Genomic DNA, 24,279 nt, shown 5'->3' with positions numbered 1-24,279 from the left:
TTCCCAGTTGCCTGGTGAACTTACAGTCTTTGGGCCAAAGTAACACATGGTGATGAAGAACCAATCCGACATGACAAATATTTGCACACCCCTGCTTACAACCACATCACCCTGTACAGAAGTGCACAAGCAAAAGCATAAACTTGATGCATTTTTTTCCTAGTCAGTGTTATGTTTTCAGAAATACAAGCACCTAGCACATTCTTTATGACAGCCATTAATTTTACTGCAGTTTCAGGATTTATACAAAGTGAACAAAGCTATTAGTTCACGAAGGTTCATGACAGTGGAGGTTGGCATAACCTTGGCAAAGATGCCATCAAGACACATTTTTATTAAACCTCAAGCAACTTACAGGGTACTGCATGACCCAGTGAACTACTTCGCAACTGCCTCTTGTATCCCGGTCGATGATGTCAAGCTTGATCACAAGTTTGTCCCATCGCTTGCGGTACTCTGTGTCCGTCTAGAAAGAAATGGAGCTAAGATTAGATGTCACTCATACAATTGCACACTGCCCAGACACACACACAAAACAACACAAGGTGATGTCAGGGGAAAAAAAAAAATTCTATGTATTGAACTTCGGTTCTTTTTTTTTATTACTACTCGTCCATAGGTCTCTGGGTTGCTGCTTTAGGTGCTGAAACACATCTGCAGAATGTGCTCACAGATGTGTTCAAAAAGAAACAGCACTACAAAACCATGAAACATAAAATCTATGGCAAGAAACACTGCTGTCACAATGGTGAATCAGTTGCCAGTGTAGTGTTAAACTGCTACATTTATCACCAAACACTTGGCTGCCGTATGTCGGACTATATATAAAGAATGTATAATAAATAACAACATGGTGCAAACAATAACTGTTCAGGCATATTTGGTGTTGCCGGACAGTTTTGTTAGCACTGGTGTGTGCAGCATGAGGCAATGCATATCAACAGCCCAGCATCTTCAAGACAGCAACACATACCAATTGATACTGAAATGGTGTGCAAAACAGAAGCTTACAGTTTACTTAACAACTTCATGTATGTGCACCAGTGACAAAAGTTTACGGACCACGGGATCTCCAAAAACGCTCAATTCCCGAGCAGCCAGTAAAACTATATACGACAATGTTGTTAGTATATTCTAGATGAGGCCTGAAATGCAAATACCAGACAGTGTTGTGGGGTTGTGGAGATACAGTACAATCTCGTTCATATGATTAGAAAAAAAAAAAAAGCTGCGAAATAAAAACGCATTAACCGAGAAAATGTATGACCCGAAATAAAAAAAATTGATGGACTCAACTATTGTTGACATCTACGTAATGCGAAGCGTGACGCGGATCGTTGCTGCACAAGATGCGTTTTGTTGTTTTCATATTGTGGAAACGAAATCGAGATGGTGGGCAACGCGGGATGCCCCCGATGACAAGAATGTGATACCCACATCACTGTCGCCTACTAAAAGCGTGCAGTACGCTACCAATGACACAATGAACGTGCCGTGGGCAACAGGCAAAAGCAAAAAACTGCCCATTAGACATGAGCGGGGGAGAAGGTGAGGGAAGCAGGTAGCAAGTGGGACAAGTTGGTATAACAATAATAAAAAATGCTGCTTTGCAAAGGAGGTGCAGTGCGGCTGCTGTTCCTGTTGCCATGACAACCTAAACAACCATTCACGGGGCCACTTTTCCAAAGTATCACCTGCCTGAAACAGCCATAACTGAAGGGCGCCTTGGCGCTAGCGTCGAAAAGAGTGGCTGCATTAACTTGACCAATAGGAGCAATGCGAAGATCCACACGGTGGTCTGGAACACGAGCACGGTTAGAGTGACCTAGAATTCTCCTTGCCTAAAATACTGGGAGAGTGTCCAAAGCGCCGGATCTTGCTTGAAGCTTTTGCGGGGAACTGCCGAACCGTGCCGCTGCTGTGCTGCACCCCTGGGCTTTCTGCGCTCGGGAAGCAAGCGGAAAGCCAGGGGCATCTGCTACGCGCTGTAGTTTTGTTGCATTCAGTTTCTATGCAAGACATTTGGAGGCTATTTAACTTCAATGGTGTGGTACGGCATGGAACTTGCCAATCTTTAAGTGTTATCTTACTGCTGGGGCAGCAAGATAATGCAAAAATCATGCGTCAACTGGCATCAGCGCAGCCTAGTTCCAGTGCTAGAATTTGGAAACGTTACTGTGGGAGCTGTACGTGCATAGAAATGTGCAAAATGAAGTCATGCACAAGGAGAGAACGAAAACAAAGTTATTCGCATGGGTAAGCGGGAAAAAGGGTGATGCATGCAATAAAGTAAAGAGTAACGAAAAAAACTAAATTGCTTGCGCGGTCAACTGCAGTACTTAGGTGCAGAGAGAGCGTCGCTCACCACTACGAGCTTTCCAGTCCCGGTTGCCAGTGGTTTACAGCCATATCCAAGTGTCTTCATTCGACCATTTGTTAGCTTTGACTAGTACTTTATTATCCAAAGAGCACGGAAAGAGAGCTCAAGGGAAACGAGATAAAGAGTAGAGACAGCCGTAGCGCCGTAATCATGTTATGTTGAATTTCAATGGCGGAGTCAGAGCAGCCGACGGACTCCACGAGCGAACACTCGACTCTGGCGCAGAGCAACGCCTCCAGATCCGCGAGTGGAACACAACCTGCGCCGCCGGAGCAAGGAGGAAGCGGAATTTCTATCACAGAGTTACCCAGGATACCTTGCGTGTTGTCATTTCCTTCCGCTGTTTGCTCCCAGCACCACCGCACCGGTCACTTGTCTCTTAAGCGCCGTTCACCTGTTGTTTATTTAAAAGTGCGGAATGGATATCTCGCCAAGCGTGCACCAGCTTTTGCTTCCTCGCGAGTCGTGACCGATGGCGCCTCTTAGCAGACAAACGTGGTAAAGGAAATACGTCATGCAGAGTTCCGGTCCACTCCACCGATTTTGGCGGAGCATCTTTTTCTGCTCCACGGAGTGACTCCTGCTCTGAATCCCCTCCGACTCTTTTACTGGAACACCTTACTCCCCCCATCACTCTGCCATTGGAACAAACTTGCTAACATTCCAACTTTTACGAAGATCATTTGTTTACCATAAAGTGGGAAAAATTGTCGATCACGCGCCCTGGTCAGCCAATCGGATAGCTCGCCCCACTGACGTCATATGGGTGATTTCGGTCATATGGGTAGGGGCGGCTTAAAATTCCGTCGAGCAGTGCGCTGCGATCGGCAGCGATGTGCATTTTTAAAACCTTATAATAAATTACACGCTTTACGCAGAGCACTTAGATGTGTCAATTAATGATCAGAAGGACCTACTCTAACGACTCAGTACGTTTGTAGAAAATCGTCAAAAGCGTTTCAGGGTCCCTTTAAAGTGAAAGTAAATTAAGCAATTTATTCTGTATGCTCGCCGATTCGTACATGGCAAACATACTTGCTGATCAATTAATACGTAGTTCTAATTACATAATGGAAAGAGACAACTTATTATAAAGACGTAAACTTTTCACATTTTACTGCCATTGAATGCAGTAGCATTACTGATATTTAAAGTTAATAGAAATATTTGTAGTGCATCAAGGGTGATAATTTAATGCAAACACAAACATTGTCATGCGCAATAAATGCTTGCTAGTTTACGCAACAATCCTACGTTAGGCAATAAATTATGCTTGCGACTATCCCACTGGCAGGCTATTTGCATATGATAGCATGAGATAAGTTGCATCTTGATGATTTAAGTGAGGACTCTCGGATTGTATAACGAAGCCCTTGTTAGAGTTAAACTTTCACATGACAAATGCGTAAACAACTGGGCCAGCAATAGTAATATATTCATTTATATCTAGAAAAAAATTTATTTGTCTATAAATGGAAATTTTCCTAAAAGGAGGGGCTGGACAAATCAGATGACGCAGATGTAAGATTCTATGCTGCTGGTGGGTTGACTGGATGTCTCCGCGTCATGTCACCTCCAGACCTAGCTCCTTTCTCTCTTCTCATTGACCTATCATACGTAAAGCACTTGCACCTTTTTATAGTCATACAATGTAATCTTAGTAATGCAGTCTCCGCATTACATCATCACCTCCAATCTCCTAACCTTTCTCGCTTCTCATATTGAGCTATCATACGGCATAATGTTGTCCCCACATTGCATCACCGCTCCCGATGTTTCTTAACCTTCTCTCTTCTCTTCGCTCATCCCGTAGTTACACGCCTCTGCCGCATTGCTAGGCATTGCATCATTGCATCAATTCAGAGCCAGTGATGATTTCAAGATTATGCAGGTGGTGCAAAGCCAGAAAATGTGGCTTGATCGAAAGGCTGATAGAAGAAGGCAACCAATCCAGTGCAGAACCGGATCACGCCGAACACATGTCTTAAAAAAGTGATGAAAGGCTCATTTTTTACATCTGCGGCTATGTAACTAGGAAGTTTCTTCTGAAAACAAAGTGAACACTGTCGCAATATTCCACTAACCAAGAAAGAATACGTTAGTCAGCTGAGTGCAGCTGATTACACACGTCTAGCTGCGGGACAAGGGAGGCTTGCTGTACCCGTTTGGCCATCTCTTTAGATTTATCAAGAGCCTGAGAACCTTTTCACAAGGTGTTTCAGTACTCAGGAGCTTCATCACGAAAGCGTGTTGCATTGATGTTATTGAACTCATCAGGAAAAAGTGGGAAGTTGCGGTCTGGTGCCCCATTCGCGTGCACTCACTTGCAGCTGAAATTATTGCTTTCTGTGTAACTACTCGTCTCCATGGTTTTGCAAAGTCTTTGAAAAGCACGAACACTAACCGCCTTGTATTTTCAAAATATCTGAAGTTAAGCTGCTGTACGTGAGACTGGGTTATTTGAATCTGTTTAAAATGTTCTCATCTACTGCGCTTTTTATGGTGAAGCAATCCTAGCACCTTGGATGAACACGTTATATTGATGTACATTGATCCCTGTAGAAAGACACCAAGGCCGATGCATGACTGATCCCAGCATACTCTGAAACGTCCACTCTATACCTGTTTATAATGAATATTTGTTGTCTCACGTTATATTTTTGTCAGGCACGAAACATAGGAGATCTCTGTATTTGTTGGTTATATTTATTATTTATACAGAGCAGGGGTGTACTCCTGAACAATTTTCGAAAGGAATTAAAATTACTTTTTTAAATTTGTAAATTGCGTGCCGTATTTTTGATTCTGCAGTTATCTTATACAGTGAAAATTCTAGTATCTATGCCTTTAATTTAATTTTACCTGGATAGCTATAGAGTATCTTTCTACGGGACACCTTTTGTGTAAAACCTTGCGGAATAAGGTTTAGCTGGCATTGCTTTTATTTCTAATGTCTGCATTTAATGTAAGCTTCGTCTAAGCACAGCGAAGCTCGTTGCTGCTCGCTATCTCTGAAGCGAAATAAGCTAATGTTGAATTCCATTGGCGGAGTTGGAGCAAGTTTTTCTGCTCGTTTCGCAATCGTATTTTGTGTTACTTCTATCTTTTACTCATACCAAGCATACTGCTACTAATAATTTCATGTAATAATTCCGCTAGTGTGTTAGCGTTTCCATTGTATAAATTACTTGATTGTGCTTCTTTTCTATATATATGTATGCCCTCCCTGCAACGATCTCTTGTGAGATCGGCAGTATTCCTAAGGAAGAGTCATTCGCACAATAAATGCCGAGAACATGACAAAACTGTATAAACTACCACAATATGGTAGGTGCAAGTTTCGCAGGGCTGGACAAAGTGACCTGGCTTCAAAACACTTCCGACTAGCAGCATACAGCCAACACAAAGGAAAAAAATAAAAAATAAAAAATGAACATAAAATTTTAACGTGCCTTTATTATCTATGAATTCGTAAGCTCCGTTGAACACCAGCCTAGAGGACGTGTTCAAATAGGTCTTCTTTTGCAGCTATGCAGCACTGTGTCCGTTTTATGACATCTTCAGTGGTTGTCTTGATGACCGACACCGGAATTCTATGGCAGACGTCCGTTATCCTTGCCTTGAACTAATCTGACGTCTGCCTCGATCATGTAAGCACAATTTTTCACATAACCCCAAAGAAAGAAATAGAGTCGAGAGAGGTCAGGTGACCTAGCCGGCCAATTTACAGGTCCGTGCCATCCAATCTATTACGCATGAAAAGTCGCATCCAGCCAGTTTCGTGCTCGGTTGCTGCTGTGTGCTGGCACCCCATCTTGCTGATACCACAGAAGTGGAAGACACGACAGCAGGACTTCGCTGGGAAACTCATCCAACACTCCTTTAAGGATTTCGTTCACGTAACGCTGTCCAGTGTGTGTGTGATCGCAGAAGATGGGACTGATTATAGCACCGGCGTAAATCTCGAACCACACATTGAGCGACCACTGGTACTGGAGCCGATTGCACTTTACCCAGTGTAGATTGGAGTCCCTCCAATAGTGTGCATTATGCAAATTTACCTAGGTGTTTCTGCAAAAATTTGCTTCATTTGTGCACATGATGTTGCTCAAAAACTGACTCATCGGCTTGTGTGAGGACGAAATTCAAGAAATCTAGACGATTCTACAGGTCCCTATCTTCTAAGCATTGGTGCTGGTTAACGTGGTACGGGTGAAAGGCAGTCAGTTAGAATCCTCCAAATTGATGACTTAGAAATTGGTACCTGGGCGGCCACGTCTGGCCCGCTAGCATGCGGGTTTGAGGCCATAAATGCTAGAACATCCGTGCGTAGGATAGGACTCAAAGATGGGGTCCTCCACCGCTGTTTCTTGAAGCTGCCGATTTGTGTTAGGTTTTCATAATTTCTGATGATAGTCGATGTGTTAGGACTACCACCACACTTCCATCACTGATATATATATTTGCAGCCTTCCTCTTGTTGCCATTTGCAGATCCCAAGGCAAGGACCATATTTACCTTCTGCTCATTAGAGAAACACATGGCAACTGGGACGAAACAAAACGCACCTTTAAACCTTTGCACTGACGTCAATTCGCTTTTGTGGCGATAGGTTTTGTAAAAAAAAGAAGAAAGAAAGAAACAAACATCCGTGCACTTCATCTATGCTAAGGCAACAGCTGTCACAGCTTGTTTCCGACTGACACCAAATGCGACATGTTACTTCAGCTGGGGTGCGGCAGATAAGGCACCAGCTCGATCACTATGTTTTCCTTTATTTCTTTTATTTCATTCTGGATAACTCAGAGGGAGCCTGTTAGAGGGCGCTGCCTTATGATCCGGGTAGGAGCGCAGTCACGTGGCATTCTCCATATTTCGCAGGGTTTATTTATTATTTGCAAAAAAAATTAGTGTGTCGCTGAAAATGCTGCAGTTGGATGTCCCTTGGCTGTGCCTTCAAATGCCTCATCGACATTTTGATAATTAGGATGGTACGACTCGCGTTAGGTAATTACAATTACCTAATTAAATCTCAGTAATGAAAACATTGATGGGAGCTACTCCATTGTACTGTAAACAATATGCACCAAGTTTTCTTCGAATAACGAATTGCTCTTTTTTTAAACTTGGTGCATGATAGTTAATTGGGACATCCTTTATGTATTTGCAACTTTTGCATGCTACTGATGACGTTGCCATCCCTAATAAATGTTGTAAATTATTAGAAATGTTATTTTTTCGTGAGTTAGCTTATCTGAAGAGTAGTGGCAATGGACTCTGCTTAGTATGAAGTGCTAAGTGGCAAATCCATACGGGACCACTCGGTGCAGCACAAACAATGACACTTTTCATTTCTTTGTACAAATGAATACAGAAAAAGTTTAATACAGGACGGCGTCCTAAAGTAAACACTGCAAGCGGGACCCCTTATGACTAATTAGAAAACAGAAGATGTCAGCAGAATCTAGCAGTGTTATGACACATCTATTGAGTGCTGCTTTGCTTCGATTTAAATTTGATGCATATGGTAATACATAGTGTTCCAAGCTCACTTCGAAGTAAAATGTTCAGTTCCCAGCTGTAGAGAGTGCTAATGCAATGCTCATTATTGCAACCCATTAATCGATGTGCACACAGCCAAGGGATGTGCAGCATGGCAGATTTGACTAATTCTATGTACCCCAATGATCGCAAGCCATTCCCAACTACCACAAAGTAAAAAAAAAAAAAAGGGGGGGGGGGTGAAAAGCGAAGCCTTCTTTCTATATGAATGAAACCAACTGTATGTTGTTAGCAATGTCTTGGAGAAGCCTCCGGGATTTATTTTGAGTTTTTATTAATAGCGTAATTAGTAATAATTTATCAGCAAAAAATTTAAAGTATAACTTTATGGCCACAATGTCAATACATCGTTTGAAAAGCACATTTGAAAACAACCTTTCAGTTGTTTGCGATGAATAGATTGTTTGCGTAGCTAACATCAGACTTATCTGTCATGCAAGTAATGTCTGCCACTCTGATGTGACGGAACAGTGCTATCTGCCACAAGTGATGTTTAATAATACGGGTGTCACATGGTGCACATTTAATCGCGATCAAGCCCGATCCGGATTGAATTTCTTGGTGGCGATTGGTTCCTTTGAGCAAGCTGCGCGAGGGAGCCAATCGTAGTCGAGAATTTCGATCTGGATCGGGCTTGATAACCGGTATAAGACTGTTTCCAGTAAAAATGATCACCCCGTATACTAATGCCACACTACAATTTACTATCACGAGGTAGGTGTTTATAAAAAGTGCAACTATGTAAACATGAAATGTCGGCTGAGCATACCTGGACACTAAAGAATGCCCGGGCTGGGATGTCGTTGAATGTCCCGAACACTGCATGACAAAGCATGTGTAAGAAAAACCTGGCGCGCTATGATTATCACAAAACTTATATGCAAGCCCTGCTGTACCTTTATACTCATAGCCAGACGTTTCTGGCATCCAACGCCTCCACAGGAACATCTTGCTATTCTCAACAACGGGTTCCCAGCCTTCTTCTGCCAAATGTGCTTTGAATATCTCCGGCTGCAGAGTTGGCTCGCTGAAGTTGCCATTTGTATTGCCACACTTCTGAGAAAGGATCTCAAACTCGTCTATGCACCTGGAAATGTCAAGCCAAAAGTTTGTTAGCTAAGCGACAGTGAGATATACATATTACGGAGCATACAAGTTCGAAGGAGACTTCAGAGATGATGGCTAAATGCGAACGAAAAAAAATTATGCTTTCTGCGCTCAGTTCACTAACACGCGAATAAGTATCAGAACCTTAGAACTATCACAAATTACAAGTGTCTACCTACTAGAAACGAGAGGACAGGCATAGAATACCTGCCAAAGAGCTTTTAGATGAAGCTTACCCTTTCACCTCGTTGTCTGTGATCCGCTCGTGTTCCCATTTGAAGAGTGCCGCACTTAGAAGGAAGGCAATGGGCTTCTGCGACCTGCTTCGGAGTCTGTCGAGAAACTTGGATACTAGAGCTTTAAGTGTCTTCTCCGTATACAGACGACTGTAGAGGTTCCATATCTGACTACCTCGCCGCATGCGGTGAGCAACATAAAAGTTACACTGCTTCGCCAAGATTTCGCCGAGCAGAACAAGCCGCTCGTTCACTTCGGCAGCTAAGCGCTTCCAGAACTCGCCTACTACACTGCACTCAAACCTCTCACAGGCGAAATCGCGAACACAGAGGCTTCGTTCTTTGAAAAGCTGACGGGTAGCAATGTTAGCGGCAATGGACTTGATGGTGACTATATCAGATCGCTTGCGATTGCTGGGCCGCAGTGGCCTTCTCAGCACGTACACTAGTTGATTTAGGATCATTCTGTCTAATAAGTATTACGTGCGGTAAATGAAAGTATGCAACTCACATGCTCGAAAACATGCCTCCGTACAACGGAAAGCGCATTTGAGAACTCTCGGCGAAGTGCTCTCCAAACTACGCCGGCAAAAACTCGCGATGTCCGCTAGAGCGTGCTTTGGTTCCGCCGTTCATCTCCCCTGTCCGATCATGGTCCGGTGCGAGGATATACATGAAGTAGCCAAGGGAAAAGACGCTTTCTAGAGCTCAACAGCGCGAAGTTTTGAAATATCTGTTGAGTTTAGCGTGAACTTATGCAGCTTATGCCGCATATGAAATAATCTTACAATTATGGAAAGTCAGCTTAAATTGTTGTCCAGAAACCGCGAACTTATGTCGCTGGTGTTGAACTTGGCGGAATCGGTAAGTTACCAATTGATACACATGCGATAAATGTGCCACGCAACGGTCGTATTAATGTACGGTTTTCACGCGATGTATTTTCGATCGCGATCAAGCCTTATCGGGATCGAATTTTTCGATCACGATTGGCTTCCTTCAGCAGTTTGCCCAAAGAAGCCAATCGTGATCGAGAAATTCGATTCCAATCAGGCTCGAGGTTGAAAGTTCATCGCGTGACACCCGTTAAGCGATCGTCGTGGTTTCAGCAGTACATAGAAACAGAAGAACACTTGGTCGTAATTTCTGTCCCTAAATAGATATGTATGCTTTCTTTTTCTTTCAGGTTAACAAGCTAGCACTAAGCGTCGACAGTACTGCGAAACGCTGCAGTGAAGAAGTCGTAGATTCTATTCTTGCGATATTAGACACAGCTGATAAATATGGAGATGAAGCCGTAAGCACTCTTCACGTTTATGAATCCGACGTTGCTTTTGCAACGCGAGGACAGATTGTTCATATGCGAGCGTTGTTGTGATGTTGCATTATGCTGCAACAGGTTGTTGTGATGTTGTGATGTTTCAGTTGCAGGTTAGCCTGGAGCCATTGAAACATAAACTTAAGGTGGGAATCGCGGAACTAAGGACTTGCCCTGAGGAAAAGCAGCGCCTACCGTTTATAAAACAGTGTGCTGTACCTCTGGGCCTTGAGGTGACTTCAGATAGTTTGATTAACTAACTGCCTTGCAAAAGCAGATCGCTCCATGCTCTAAAGATAATGAGGAAACTAACAATTCTTGATTTTCAGCTTCTTGCGTCTCTGGAAGAATGTGAAATTGCGGCTCTTGAAAAAGCTCATGACACTGCCATCGAAAGTGTACAAGAATTGGAGTCATTGTATGGAAGTCAAGGTGTGGATGTGTTCGCAAGAATCCTAGTAAGTTATCTTCTATTCTGGATGATAAGAGCAGGGAAATGTATAAATCTGAAAAGAAATGTAAACAAACAAACAAAAAGCCGTTTGAATGAAGAAGTCAACTGCACAAAAAATTCTCCATCGAGGGGAACATAATCAATTGGAAACTCATTACTGTTTTTAACCGCTTTGATTAGAGACGAATGCTTGATTGAACCGACTGGGATATATCGTCCTTTCATTCGGGGATGCAAAGTGATATTTCATGTGAGCAGGAGCTTAAGTTCTGCTGAAGTGCTTTTCACATAAGGCTATCATGTATTTGGATGGCTTTCATTGAAGATTGCGGTCATTTCTAAAGAAAATGAGAGCTAGAAGAAATTTCGGTAGGACTTTCTTTGTTTCATTGCCCGGTCATAAGAGAGATAAAGTAAGAAAAAGTCTTCCTAAGTAAGACATTGAAGTATTGGTAACTTTGTCCTTGTTTCATTTCATGTCGAATGAAAACCTTTGGTCAGCCCTGTGTAAAGGGCACAAACCTGATTTCAGCATTAGTTTCAGCTTTTATTTCAACATTAGTTTCAACTTTGCTTTAGCTAACATGCCACCTGACCACAGGAGTGTTTGTCAAACTGTTGACTATTTGATGAGTTGTAGCAATTTTCCTTCTCATTTCAGGAGGCCTTCAAAAATGTGCTGCCATTCTTGAAGAAAGCCCAGCAGAGGGTCTCCTCACTGCCTCAACGATGCCTCTTTGATGGGTTTGTGGACACTGCAGCAGTACAGAAGTTTTACCTATACTTTTTGGTGTCTGTTAGTGTGCTTCTCTCCAAATATCCTGGCAGCCGGCATGTAAAGGTATGATTTAAATCAGTATATTCCTCTTTCTTTTAGTAATTGCATATGTCCTGATGCATACTCGAGAAAAAAAAATGCTATATAGCTGCATTCAAAACCAGTGCTTCCTTGATGAAAGATGATGAATTGAATATGCTAGCAGTAATTTTGTTTGTATGACTTTCTTGAAGTGGTGGACGTACACATATTACTACAAGTAATGATTGTGCACTTCCCTCTTTCCTTTATTTGGAATTTCTGTTTGAAGCCTGGACAATTGCCACTTTGAGTCCTCAGAAGTGTATTTTAATGGAGCACTAATAATTTTAATCATAACCGGTGTGGTCCTGTTTCCAAAGGTAATGCTTGGTCTGATATGAATTAGTTCCTGGGGCCACTTATTGTGCATTCATTTACTATCACTGCATATGGCAAACTTCCATTAATTAAATCCCATTTTGGACATGCAAAATTGGTTCTAATAAAAATAGTTGGAAATTTGAATATAATTAAAAGCTTATGTACTTTAATGAGCGTGTTATGGTGAACTGTAATGCTCTCACAAGTAGGTGCTATGCAAACAGTCTTGCAAGACTGATATTGACTGCGAAGTCTGCTCAACACTTCCATTGTGCCGCTGCAAAGAACTATGTTGTAAGGCAGAGTACTGTCTGCAGTTCAGTCATGGTATGTTGTGGGTCCAGAAACTCGTGACGTTGTCACTGCTGCTGTCATCTGGAAGCATCACACGAAATGTGACACTGGTGAAATTTCTCCTACTGTCATTGTTTATTGGCATGCACACCTCTGTGTCAGCTCCGTGTCAGTTTTCACTTATATTCTTGTGAACATTGCCCAAAACCAACTAAACTTTCTGGGGCGACAATTTATGCAGGCCTTTCAGGACGACACTGTTGCATGACAATGTGAAATCGCACTTCCCGAATAGTTCATGATTGTTGAAAGTTTGACAACATTTCCACACTTATTTGAGCATGTTCATCATGCTTGGTTCAACTTGTAATGCTTGTAATCTAACCACAGCTCACATTATGGCGTATTATTTTTGAAGGGGCCCTGTGATACACAGATTGCGCCTGTAGTTATTATTTCGTGATCAGTTAGCGTGGATTTATGTGAGGCCTCAACTGCCATGACAGAACTGACATCAAAGTATTAAATATTTTAATCTACTCAAGAATGCACTTTCCTCGACTACCTCAACGACATTTGGCAAGGATTTTTCACAGTGGATATGGCTAGTTATGATGTTCTCTGTGACTGACTGGGAGCATACTTTTCACATCTTTCCCTCATAGTCTACAAACAAATAAAAAAAAAACAATATGCTGGCGTTTTTCAGTGTTTTCACAAGAAAGTAAGCACAAAAATGCACCTAAAAATATCTGGAGGGTGAAATTGTGATGCTGGGCCAATGATGGTGGCACTGCTGACTGGTTCCATGTGAAGCAGATTTCGCTTTCTGTAGACACCCCCTCTTTTTTTTCTATTTCTGTGAGCTGAAAGTGACTTGACCCATCTCAGTTTTTCAGCAGCTGGCCACTGTTTCTTCCTAACAAAAGAATAAGCTGATGTCAGGGAGTCCTGATGAAATTTCGCCTCACCTGCTAGCAGTGTTGGTAATGAAATTATGCACCCGAAAAAGATACAACCAAAGGGCATGTGCACTGACTGTGACGACAGTGACAAAGTGACCTTGATGTATAAGCTTCTGGTAGTACGCGTTTGTGGATGTGCCACTACTTTAATCAACTCTTTCATTACTGTGCCTATAGAAATCCATCAATTTGATTGCCAGCTTTTCAATGTGTTGTTAAACATTTATGTTGGTATTCTTATACTAGCATTATCATGAGTCTACTGAAATGATGACTGAACTTTACTTATTTGTCAGATTTGACAATTTTTTTGTAGATTGTGGAGTCTGGTAAAACAAAACTTCAACTGGAGTTATCATCAAAACTAGCTTCCAGTGATCCTAGCACTTCAATAAAACAAACATAACATTTTGACCTTGGTCGACTCGACAACATAATTTTTATATTACATCAGCAGTTAAAACACAGAGGCTTTTTTCGGGTTGTCAATTTTGCGATCCTACATATAGGTTGTTCTAACGATGTCTCAAACAACGGTAGGTGCTCATGAGTGCATGTTGTTTTGATAATTGTGTTTGACTAATATAAAGTGCAACCTTATTTTCCACACCGTGGGTTGCTTTTATCCCTCAGCGCTTCGACAGTGTATGTTGAAATTATTATGAACAATCCTTCCTGTTGTGTAGCGTTTTCATTCACTCGAGAGCATGCAGTTGATTTCAGACCGACTTTTGACTAAAGCTTGACTAGAATCTCTTACATTCTGAACACCGCCTGCGTAAGTGGTGTCATTCATTACTGTACACTATTGTGCAACACTCTACATTACTTTACAGCACTGTACAGGAACTGTGTACAAAGCTGGAGGCTCCAGTGCCAATGCGCACTAGACCACCTTGTTTGCACAAGAAAGCTGATCAAACGCAATAACCTACTATGAGGAGGCCTCAGCATGCTCCCTGACCATTGTTTCACGAGCCTGAGGAATGCTGTAAAAAACAAATTGGGTGCCTGCTGCAAGGAGTAAAAACAAATGCCCCTTGTACAATAGGGACCTAACAATTTTCACATTTTCAATGCTACTACTTCCCACATAGCATGATCATCAATATATGGCTAATATTAATGCCAACAAATCTTCATAACTTTTCTGCATGGTCTGAATTACAAAAGTTTGGAATTAGGAAACAAGCACATATTTTATATATTTCAGTTTTTTTTTACTCTCATTACTTATACTAAATATAGCAAATTATTACTTTCATTTGGTTTCCTTCAGGTGCTTCTTTAAAGTTTTAATGTTTCACATAAGAATTCTGAAAAATAGTCTGAGCAATTATTATTGCTATATGTATGCATTCAAAACACCAGTGATCTGGCGATAATTTAATGTATATCGCAGTGTACATTGTGTACAGTGTACTATGCCGTGAGTTTAAATGTTAATACATAATAACACCGAAAGTGAGCACATTTATAGTGGCAACAAAAGAGTTAAAGCAGCTTATAGCATCACTGGGTGAGTGGAATTTGAAAGAGGGGGCTATTTTTTGTTTGCTTCTCTTTTCAGTTTTGATGTGAATTAGCTTTCGTTTGCATGCGCCAATTGTCTCAATTATTTTTGGAAAATTGCAAAATAACTTTGCAGGTGCCCTTTAAGATGAATTTTTGAAACTTTTGTTCACCTTATCAGAAGTTCAGCTTGATCTGCACCGCTTGCACTGGCGCTCATTACCACGTTACTATGGGCCAACCTCAGTGTGATTTGTTTATAAGTGATTACTAATAAGATACTATCCACCAGGAATGTTCTGCGGATTTGTGAAACGATTTTTACTACTGAAACTTTGAAACATTGAATTAACAAAATTAGTGATTTATTGAAGTATTTTGCTGCAACCACAAGTTTATTACAATGACATTTGACTATGTATAGGAACCTGAACAAAGACCATAACTGTTCAGTTTATTGTACAGTTTATGTGACTGAGTTCATCTTAAATGGGATATACTGTATTCTATGACTCACATTTAAGATATCAAATAACAAGCTTTTCCGTAAAATAAAAGCATGGGTGCCTCTTTGGGGCTTTAAAAAGTAGATCAAATTAACGGAGAATGCAGGGCTAAAATTATGGGTTTCACAAAAAAAAAACACACATTTTTAGATTTGTATTTTTTTATTCATCATCTAATAAAGTTCACAAGGGTAGCTTGGGCTTGTTGGTATGTCATGTTGGAACAATAGCACCAATTTGAGACAGGGACAGAAAAGGGGCAAAGACAACACAAGCACAAGTGCTTGTGTTGTCTTGCCTCTTTTGTCCCTGTCTCAAGTTTGCGCTATGGTTCCGATGTAATACAGAAACTTCTTTACTAAGTTCATTGCTATCTGTGCTTTATGAAAGAAGTAAGTTATCTTTTTTTATGTGACAGTGGCATGTGCTTGCCGATGAAAGCACACAGGAATGCTGTTGTCAAAACGCGACCTCAGAGCGTGAGAGAAACTGAATGTGGAATGAGAGCCCTTGTTTGAAAGATAACTCTTTGCGCTTTTTAGTATGAGAGCATTACTTGGCTCATTGTATGACTTTGCCGTCATCAGAAAGCTGTAGGAAGCTGTAGAAATTATGTCATCATCATCTAACTAAGAAAGAAAAGTGGTGGCAGTGAGGATTCGATCCTCTGCCTTGCCACCTCTGCTACCGTTCCATAAACGAGCGCGCTAACCACTGCGCCACCATTGCAACAGGCAACAGTGATGAATACCTTCGAGCCTGTATATGTGGTTAGGCTCTGCATGGCGGACGATTCACTAGATGGCAGAGCGAGCGGCTGCGGAGCAAGCACACCGAGCTGCAGCCACTCACGCCAAGCTGCAGCCACTCGCTCTGCCATTTGCGTTGTCAAGGACCTGCAGACGCCGTTGCCAGAGCCCATGGACAACAATGACAAATAAGATGCAATTTGCTTTAGGGACCCGTTGGAGGAGGACTACGACTTCTCCCCAGAGTATGAGGTGGAGTTCGCCTCCAAATCCGATGAAGAAATGTAGTGTCAGCACCATGGTGCCACTCAGAAGAGTGCTGTCATCACTTGGCAAAGTGTTGTCATCATGCTGAAAAATGGTTTCATCGAGAAAAAACACTCAATGAAGTGTGCGTAAAACACAACTTTAATAAGAATTCCTTAAATAAAACTCAGCTGAGAGATTGCAATATGGCCGTTTTGTTTTCCTGCGTTGTTGCGGCCTCATAAGCAGCAACATTACACTCGGAAACATAATGCAGTAGCTTTAAGCTCAGCAACATTTCACCACAACGCGAAATTCAGCGACATAACTAAGCACCACACTAAGCAACAATGCTCTCGCATTTACACATCATAAGAATTGCTTAGGCGCCCCCGTAGTTTCTTTTATCCTTAAGAGACCTGTCGAGATTGCAGTGTAGTGTGGAGAAAGAAAGCAGTAAAAAATGTAATATTTTCCACTGTGGTGAGCTGGGATTGAATGGCAAACCAACACTGATACTCAGTCTGGCAAGAATTAAAAAAAAAAAGGCATATTTTCAGTCACGGTGAATCTAGATTGACTGGCAAACAGATATTGAAATTCGATTTGGTGGATTACGATCGAATTATAACCAGTGAATACTTGGAGTACAATCTACACAAAGCCCTGGTTGGTGACGGCAAGCCATTGGTACCAACTACCCACTGCCCAGCCTTCACTAGAGATATTACCAGAGGGTTAGTTTTATACATCAAGCTTCGTAAGCCAGAGATCCTTGAACAATGCTCAACATGCAGATGTAGAATGAAATTGAATCATCCAATTAATTAGACTGGAAGGAGTACCAGAAGACAGAGTTTGTATCCCTCAGAATAGTGGAGATTGCAGCAGCCTTGGTAGAGCTCAGTGGGGGTGCTACGCGGGATCAAGAGAGTACTCGAGCTGGGATTGTGAAGTCCAGATGAGGAAGCATGTCCAAGAAGCAGCTAAGGGAAGCATTTCACAAGCGCAAGCACAGACAAATGCATTTGACAGATCTAAAAAAAAAAAAAGAGAGAGAAGACAAGTTGAAGCGTTTGGCCACTGAGCAGTTCATGTGCTGAAGAAGAGGGCCCAATTCATGCAGCAGAGGCCTTTGATTAATCACTATTCACTGTAAAGTAACACATTTTGCAATCTTTTAATTGATTTTTCTCTGTTGGCCCTTTTTGGCCAAGCATCACCTTCAGGAAAACTATCATTTCGAGACTACCTTGTAAAAACCTGCCTTCAAGGTCATTTCCAGAGTGAAATTGTGTCAGAAATGAGATAAGGTACATTTTAAGTATTTGAATTTCTTCTACCACAATGAAAATGCTAGGTATATGACATATGGTTACAACGCAAAAAACAAACTTGGTTTCTTAGTGGCGGGATTTTTACAGAAAGGGCCTAACAAAAGAAAGGAAAAAAAAAAGAAAAAGTGACTGCTCTTATCTTGTGCTACAGACCACCTAGAAAGTATCTATGCAAAAACAATGAATATATATTTATTATTTATGAAATTATTGTTTTTCTGAGTAGCCACACTCAAGTTCTTAATATGATGACCATAACTTTTGTTTGTTTGTTTCAGTGCGATGAAATTTCAAGTGTATTCTAATCACAAGGGCAACCATCCCACTGAATTTCATTAAAATAGGTAAATGGTTCAAAAGTTGACCCTTCAGCCCTCTGAATTTGAAGTTGAATTGGTCATTGCGGCACTAATGGAAGTCGACTGTGCTTGTATGCTGGCTTACCATGATGTGCATTGAAATAGTAAGTCTTGGATATTGGTGATAGGTTGGTGCTGTCTGCTGCACAGTGGTAGCCATGTCTCAGCACTCCTTGCTCCTAATCTCTGTTGCTAATGCTACAAAAACTATGTTTACCAAAACTGGTTCCTATGCACACTCCTTGCCCTTGATTGTACTGTCAACATTTAATTGCTGGCGTGTGCTTTTGCTGCAACAAGCATGGACATAGGAGACATGCAATTTCATTTGTTCATAATTTTGTTGGCATATTCACTGTGACTGATCACTACTGAAATTGATGCACATTATCCTCTAGGTACTTTGGTGCTTTGCCATTCGTCAAGCAGGCCTGTGGTTGTCGAAGTTGCGAGACTTCGCCTGTAGTGTTTCTTCCCACGAATTCCTAGACGGATGGATGGGTGCCTTTGTTGGAAAGGTAGATGAGGTATGTATTGTACTGTTTAGGACAGCAAGAAGCGTGGGAGCATGTTATGCAGCACAACAAACGAGGCACATTAGATGGTATAATAGCAAAGGGGTGCACCTACTCCTAGTCGGGAAACTGGCTGTAGCCTTCGTCCACTTGGGCTGTGTTTTGCTACAGTGTGTTTGATAATTTATTTCACATTGGCAAGACTTATCTCACAAAGTTCAGAGGAGATATGCTCCTGCCTTGCCTGTGCTGTAGTGCTGTTAGTCCTTGCTACTTTCCCTCTGTGCTTTGTTTCGAGGCAACCTTGAGTATAATGCTGGTATAAGCTGCATTGTACATTTTTACAGGGTGCTATAGGGCGAGGAAGGGGGGGGGGGAGGGGGGCTGCATATCTTATATCTTAAACCATGCTCATATCGTAGAATTGTTATATGCTCACCTCCCTGTGCCTTCTCAAGGGATAAGCAGGTTGGTCATGGCATAAAAAAAAGAAAGGGGAGGGAATGAAGCATTAAATTTTTGTCTTGTAATAATGTACTTGAAAACATAGGTGCTCTTCAGTGGGCTCAAGGGTAGTTCTACTGGTATCCTCTATGGCAGCATACTTAAATTCATGATGAAATTGGTCTCCTTACAGAGCTGTCACCTACATTGTGGCCATCATGTGCTGCTGGCACTAATATGACATGTGATGTTAGTGCAGTTTACTGTTGGAGCAGAACACCGTGACATCATGAAACAACATTGCTGAAGACTAATGATAATAGGGGGTCTCAATTTGCATTACGTAACAAGCTGTGTGAATGCTAAAGAAGCTTCCTGCAGGCTGAAATCTAATGTCCTCATAGAAGTCAATGAAAAGAGAGTGAATTGCTTAATTCTTAGAAGCTGACACTCTAGAACAGGTTACATTTCTTTAGTTATTTTTTCTTGTATGCGTGTGTTGCTTTCATAGCAATAGCTATGTGCTGATCTAAACATTAGTGACATGAACGTGCGTGGTACACAGTGCTAAATGCAAGTTATCTAGACAAGCTCACCTTTTTTTCTTGTATTTTAATAGTACTTCGCTTTAAGTGCACCTTGTTTTGGTGACATCACTTATCTGTTCCTTTTAAAGCTTGTACCACTGTGCACAGTTAACACAAATCCAGGAAATGTGGAACATAATAATTTGGATGTATGTGTATCTGATCAGACCGATAGGAAGAACTGGATGTTCCCTGGTGCCCATAGGTTGCACAAGAGGGCTGTCATATGGCCATTAAGGGCATTAAGTAAGCAGGAGTGACTTGTCCATGGTTATCTTTTTTTCTCATTAGAAGGCATTTCTTTAACTATAGCATGCATTATGCTGCTCTTCTTTTTCCCATTTTGTTGGCAGGTTACCAGTAATAATTCATTGCATTCACCTTTCAGGCTCTGTACCACTTGGGCCACAAGTTGGAGGCTGACTTTTACTCTGCTGTGGATGCAGTGACTAGCCACGGAATGTCAGTGTGCCACCTTTGTCCAGAAGGGGACAGGGACAAGCTGATCACTGCTTACAAAGAGGTGGGTGGTATACTGGTGACAGAGGCATTTAGTTTTCTTGTCTACATTTTATAGGCTGTTTGTTATTGAACGCTGTTAATATTTACGCACAATGTTGCATTCTCTTTTTATCTATTGCTCACGGTTCTGTTAAAAAAAGAAAGCTGAAGTCTCTGTGGAAGTAGCACATGGTTGGTGATGAAAGTGCTTTATTCAATTGAATACAAATGAGTACAAGCTTGCCTTTTGTTGGTTATCATTTGGGGAGGGAAGAAATACTTGTAATTAGAATTGTGTAAACACAGAGGCTCCCAAAGGTATCCCAGGAGAGACTCCAGGATTCTTATGCTGTGGAATGGTGCTTAACATTGCTGAAGCCAGAGCACCAAAGGTCACACTCATTTTTTGGAAAAGTGTGCTGCTTTGTTTGCCAATGTTGTGAATTCGTGGCAGTGAATGTACGAAAGTACTTAGAAGACAAAAACTGCAGTTGCTTTGAATGTGTGCCTTCCACCAGTAGAAAAGGTATCGTGAAGTGGACGAGGACATCCTGCACTGTGCAATGTAAGATGCCGCAGTGGAAGTGATCTCTGCCTGGGAGTGAGAGCCTGAAGACTCCAATAAAGTATTTCAGAGATTTTATTTTTTAATTATTGTGAAGAATCATGTTAAACAGGGAAAGGACACTGTTTCAAAGCAGAATGGCAGGCAGTCATTGTCCATGAAAAGCATCTGATTGGTGAAGAATTAGAGGCCCATTAAGCTACGTCCAGTCCGAACTGTGGGCATCGGGGCTGACAGCATGGGAAACTGGCCACTTGTAAGAGACACACATAGTTTTCATGTGCTCCAAGTGCAATGTGCATCTCTCTCTCTCCCAATGAACATAACTCTTTCAATTTGCATCAGCAGTTGAGCTAGCAAAAATGAGTTCATGAGTTTTGTTAAAGGGGTCCTGAACCACCCCTCAGGCTTGGGGAAAAAAACACATTCTGCAGATAGCATACGCTGCTGTGAGTATTTCATGCAAATTTTGGACTCCTGTGTGGCGTGTGGGGCTCACAAGTGGAGCGCGAAGTCACCTTTTTCTCAAACACTCTTTTTAGCAGAGGCCTTCTCGTCATCCTTTCAGGGCTGTCGGTGGCTGCCCCTTGACGTCAGTGTGCAGATTTGCATAGAGCACTGCCATTGGCTGATAGCCGACAATAATCACAAATGGTGTTTGGATCAGCGCGACTCTTCAGGAAGCGCACTGATCTGCGGCTGCCTGTGTAGGAACTAAACTTTGGCCACACTGCTCATCAGTGTCGTAGCCATCAGGTCTCGCTAACTTTGATTAGCTTTGAACACTCAACTAGCCTTTAACGATGTGAAACTAAACGTCAGACCACACGTATGCTTGCCAGCGTACGCTCACTCCTGGCAGCTCCTGACTAGGTGCCTTGAAAGACATCGCTTCATATTGAGCTATTGACAGCGCTTCTAAACGTGTGATTTGGATGTGGCCACTATCCGTCATTCATGCTGGTGCTGTACAAAACTAGTTCACACCACGTAGGACGGCCAGACTGGAGCACATACTCCAGCCTTGTCATGTACATAGCAAACGCACTGCAGTTGCATGTAGTAGCTGTGTCTGCTACGTAACGTAGATGCTGCGGCCGCCGCAGGGTGCTGTGACGAGCCCACTCGTTAAACTCACTGTGGCTTGCTGAGGACAACTGCATGCTTTGAGTGGTCTCTGTGGGCCATGTGGCTTCAGGCGCGTGGTGAGCCTGCCTGAGTGCTAACATCCGACTGGAACACGTCATCTGCTTCCCGAGTTGCACACCTTCGAGGTGTGTTGCCATCATGGTCGAAGCTCATTATGAGTTAACATAAAACAATGTTTCGTTTTACCCTCGGAAATTGTACGACTGCTGTAGAGAATAGTATGAAAGGAAGTGTGCTACTTGCCACTCAGTGCGAGAAAGCCGTGCATAGCTAGCTATATAGTGCACTGTAGCCCAGCAAAAGGACGAGACATTGTGAACTCCACCGTAAGTTGAGAGATAGACTCCGAGTCTGGCATGTCGTAGGCGTCAAAATCAGAAGTAGTGGTGTCTCCGTAAACATCAAAAATCAAATTTGAACTGCGTGCCACGATGACATCCAGTAGCTGGAGTTTTGTGGGCATGCCCCACTTCGCAGTAGCCTTTGCAGTGTAAGGCATTGAAGAAGAGGGGGAGCATCAGGATGGGTATCATAGATGAACTTTGATTGCCAATAGCTCTGCTTCTGCTGAATGCGTTGAAGTACTTTTTTTGGCAAAGTATTTCTGAAATAGTCTAGATTAACTTCAAATGCATGTCTTAACTTTGATAAAAAGTGGTCCTGGGCATTTTAATATAATTGAAGAGTGTTTGAGAAGAAAGAAAAGCCAATCATTCCTTAATTAGAACGGCAAATTCATCTAGTTGTAATTGATGTATTTTTACAAACAAAATTTAGTGCTAAAACAAGAGACTAACAAAGAAGTGCTTGTGCCGTGCACTTTTGTCTTTGCCCCTTTTGTTTGTGCTGAGTTTTGTTTGTAACATTCCTTAATTGGATTGCAGAAATATATAACGTTGGTTGAAGAAGGTCCAAATGCCCAATGCCATGAATTTTGAGAAATACAGCAGCTCAACAAAGTTCTCCATTTGAGTTTTTTAATATAGTAGACTTTCATTAATTTGACTTAGTTAATTCAATTATTCAGTTAATTTGATCCTGACTGAAGTTCCCGGCTGGCACTCATGCATTTCTATGGGCTTAGACATTTATTATTTTGATCTTATAATTGGCCTTTGCCAGATAATTCGAACTTGACCAGTCGTCACACGCGCGCCTGACCTCTATGGTGACTCCAGTAAGCCATCTATTTTGTTCTAGAGTCTGTTTTGGTGGAGCTTAGGGGACAGTGAATACGTTGAACACACATAATAAGATCTGTCATTGAAAATGTCATTTTCGGCCTGCCCTAGGAAGATTTTCAAGCAATAACTGTAGGTTGGAATGTCTCAATACAGTATTTACTATTTACCCGATTATAACGCGCACTTCTTCTTTTTAATTTTTAAAATTTTTTTTGGGTGAAAATTTGCAATGTGGTACATATGAATATGAAACCAAAATAGCCTTTGTGGCATTTGAAAAAATTTACTGATAGCAACAAAACATGAAATTTCTGTGACGTTGTTAAACCATGTTTTCTTTTTTAATGTGCAATCAGGTTCTGGAGTGTAAACTTGACCTGGAAAAAGCGTCGAGGTGCAATTCAGGGTATGTATATGATTCTTAACCATGACAAGCCACACCCCATCAGTTCAGACTTGTGTGATTCTTACGTTGCCATCATGTTTCAGAAACAGTACAGAATCAAAACGCAAAAAAATGAAGGCCACTTTGGAAAGCTTTGAGGAGCTTGTGAACATTGCACTTGTGGAACTGATCGTCCATAACTACATGAAGCCAAGTTCTTCTTTCTTGAGGCTCTTGCAAGTAGCCAAACAAGACCCATTGGTGAGAACCCTTGGTGTTATTCTTGAAAATGCTGTTTCAGAATTGCCAGTGTCATTTTCTCTGACTTCATGAAAGTAGTGAAAGCATGAAGACATTCAAATGTTCTGGGCAAAATGAGCTTTCAGACACCTCGTAGTTCTGCTTTGCGTTGCAGCATTGATATGGGCAAAGTCATTTCAAGCTGCAAATATGCTTTCTCGCTCCCATATCATCTGTGCATCTCTATGTCACTGGTCACTCTTTGCTGCATATAGGAATGACACCATACTATGTTAGAATGTTTTTTGGTCTTTTAGTATACAGTGAAATCAGGGTGTCTACCAACCGGGAAAACCGGGAAAACCGGGAATTCTCAGGGAATTTGAACAGTCTGGAAAAACTCAGGGAAAACTCAGGGAATTTGTGCTTCCATCAGGGAAAATTAGCTGTAACTTTATTGAAAGGGAACGAAAGTCGTGTTAATGCTGGCTCCAGTAACAGAGG

The 24,279-nt window shown here is 41.8% G+C and overlaps 2 protein-coding genes across 3 annotated transcripts in view; one reads left to right on the top strand and one right to left on the bottom strand.

Annotated features, from left to right (window-relative positions):
• The window catches only part of LOC135901763 (stAR-related lipid transfer protein 7, mitochondrial-like), a 30,630-nt gene extending 20,737 nt beyond the window's left edge, over positions 1–9,893 (bottom strand). Inside the window, exons 1-4 of the mRNA XM_065431615.2 lie at positions 9,286–9,893; positions 8,839–9,029; positions 8,712–8,761; positions 356–466 (exon numbers count right to left, since the gene is read on the bottom strand). Of these exons, the coding sequence (XP_065287687.1) occupies positions 356–466; positions 8,712–8,761; positions 8,839–9,029; positions 9,286–9,749 (816 nt within the window). The 5' untranslated portion in view covers positions 9,750–9,893. The remainder of the gene's footprint in view (positions 1–355; positions 467–8,711; positions 8,762–8,838; positions 9,030–9,285) is intronic.
• Positions 9,894–9,933: 40 nt separating this feature from the next.
• LOC135901759 (uncharacterized) overlaps positions 9,934–24,279 on the top strand; it is a 52,168-nt gene continuing 37,822 nt past the window's right edge. Inside the window, exons 1-9 of one of the 2 annotated variants that reach the window (XM_065431601.1) lie at positions 9,934–10,149; positions 10,472–10,582; positions 10,717–10,836; positions 10,933–11,061; positions 11,719–11,898; positions 18,604–18,732; positions 20,140–20,274; positions 23,507–23,556; positions 23,640–23,796. In XM_065431601.1, coding sequence (XP_065287673.1) covers positions 10,078–10,149; positions 10,472–10,582; positions 10,717–10,836; positions 10,933–11,061; positions 11,719–11,898; positions 18,604–18,732; positions 20,140–20,274; positions 23,507–23,556; positions 23,640–23,796 — 1,083 coding nt within the window. In that variant the 5' untranslated portion in view covers positions 9,934–10,077. Of the gene's footprint in view, positions 10,150–10,471; positions 10,583–10,710; positions 10,837–10,932; positions 11,062–11,718; positions 11,899–18,603; positions 18,733–20,139; positions 20,275–23,506; positions 23,557–23,639; positions 23,797–24,279 lie in introns of both variants that reach the window. The other variant, XM_065431591.1, reaches the window with a different exon arrangement.

This window comes from Dermacentor albipictus, chromosome 1, assembly GCF_038994185.2.
Source record: "Dermacentor albipictus isolate Rhodes 1998 colony chromosome 1, USDA_Dalb.pri_finalv2, whole genome shotgun sequence".
Classification (NCBI taxonomy): Eukaryota; Metazoa; Arthropoda; class Arachnida; order Ixodida; family Ixodidae; genus Dermacentor; species Dermacentor albipictus.
Note: the sequence above shows the minus strand (reverse complement) of the source record. Positions and strands in the feature narration are given on the sequence as shown.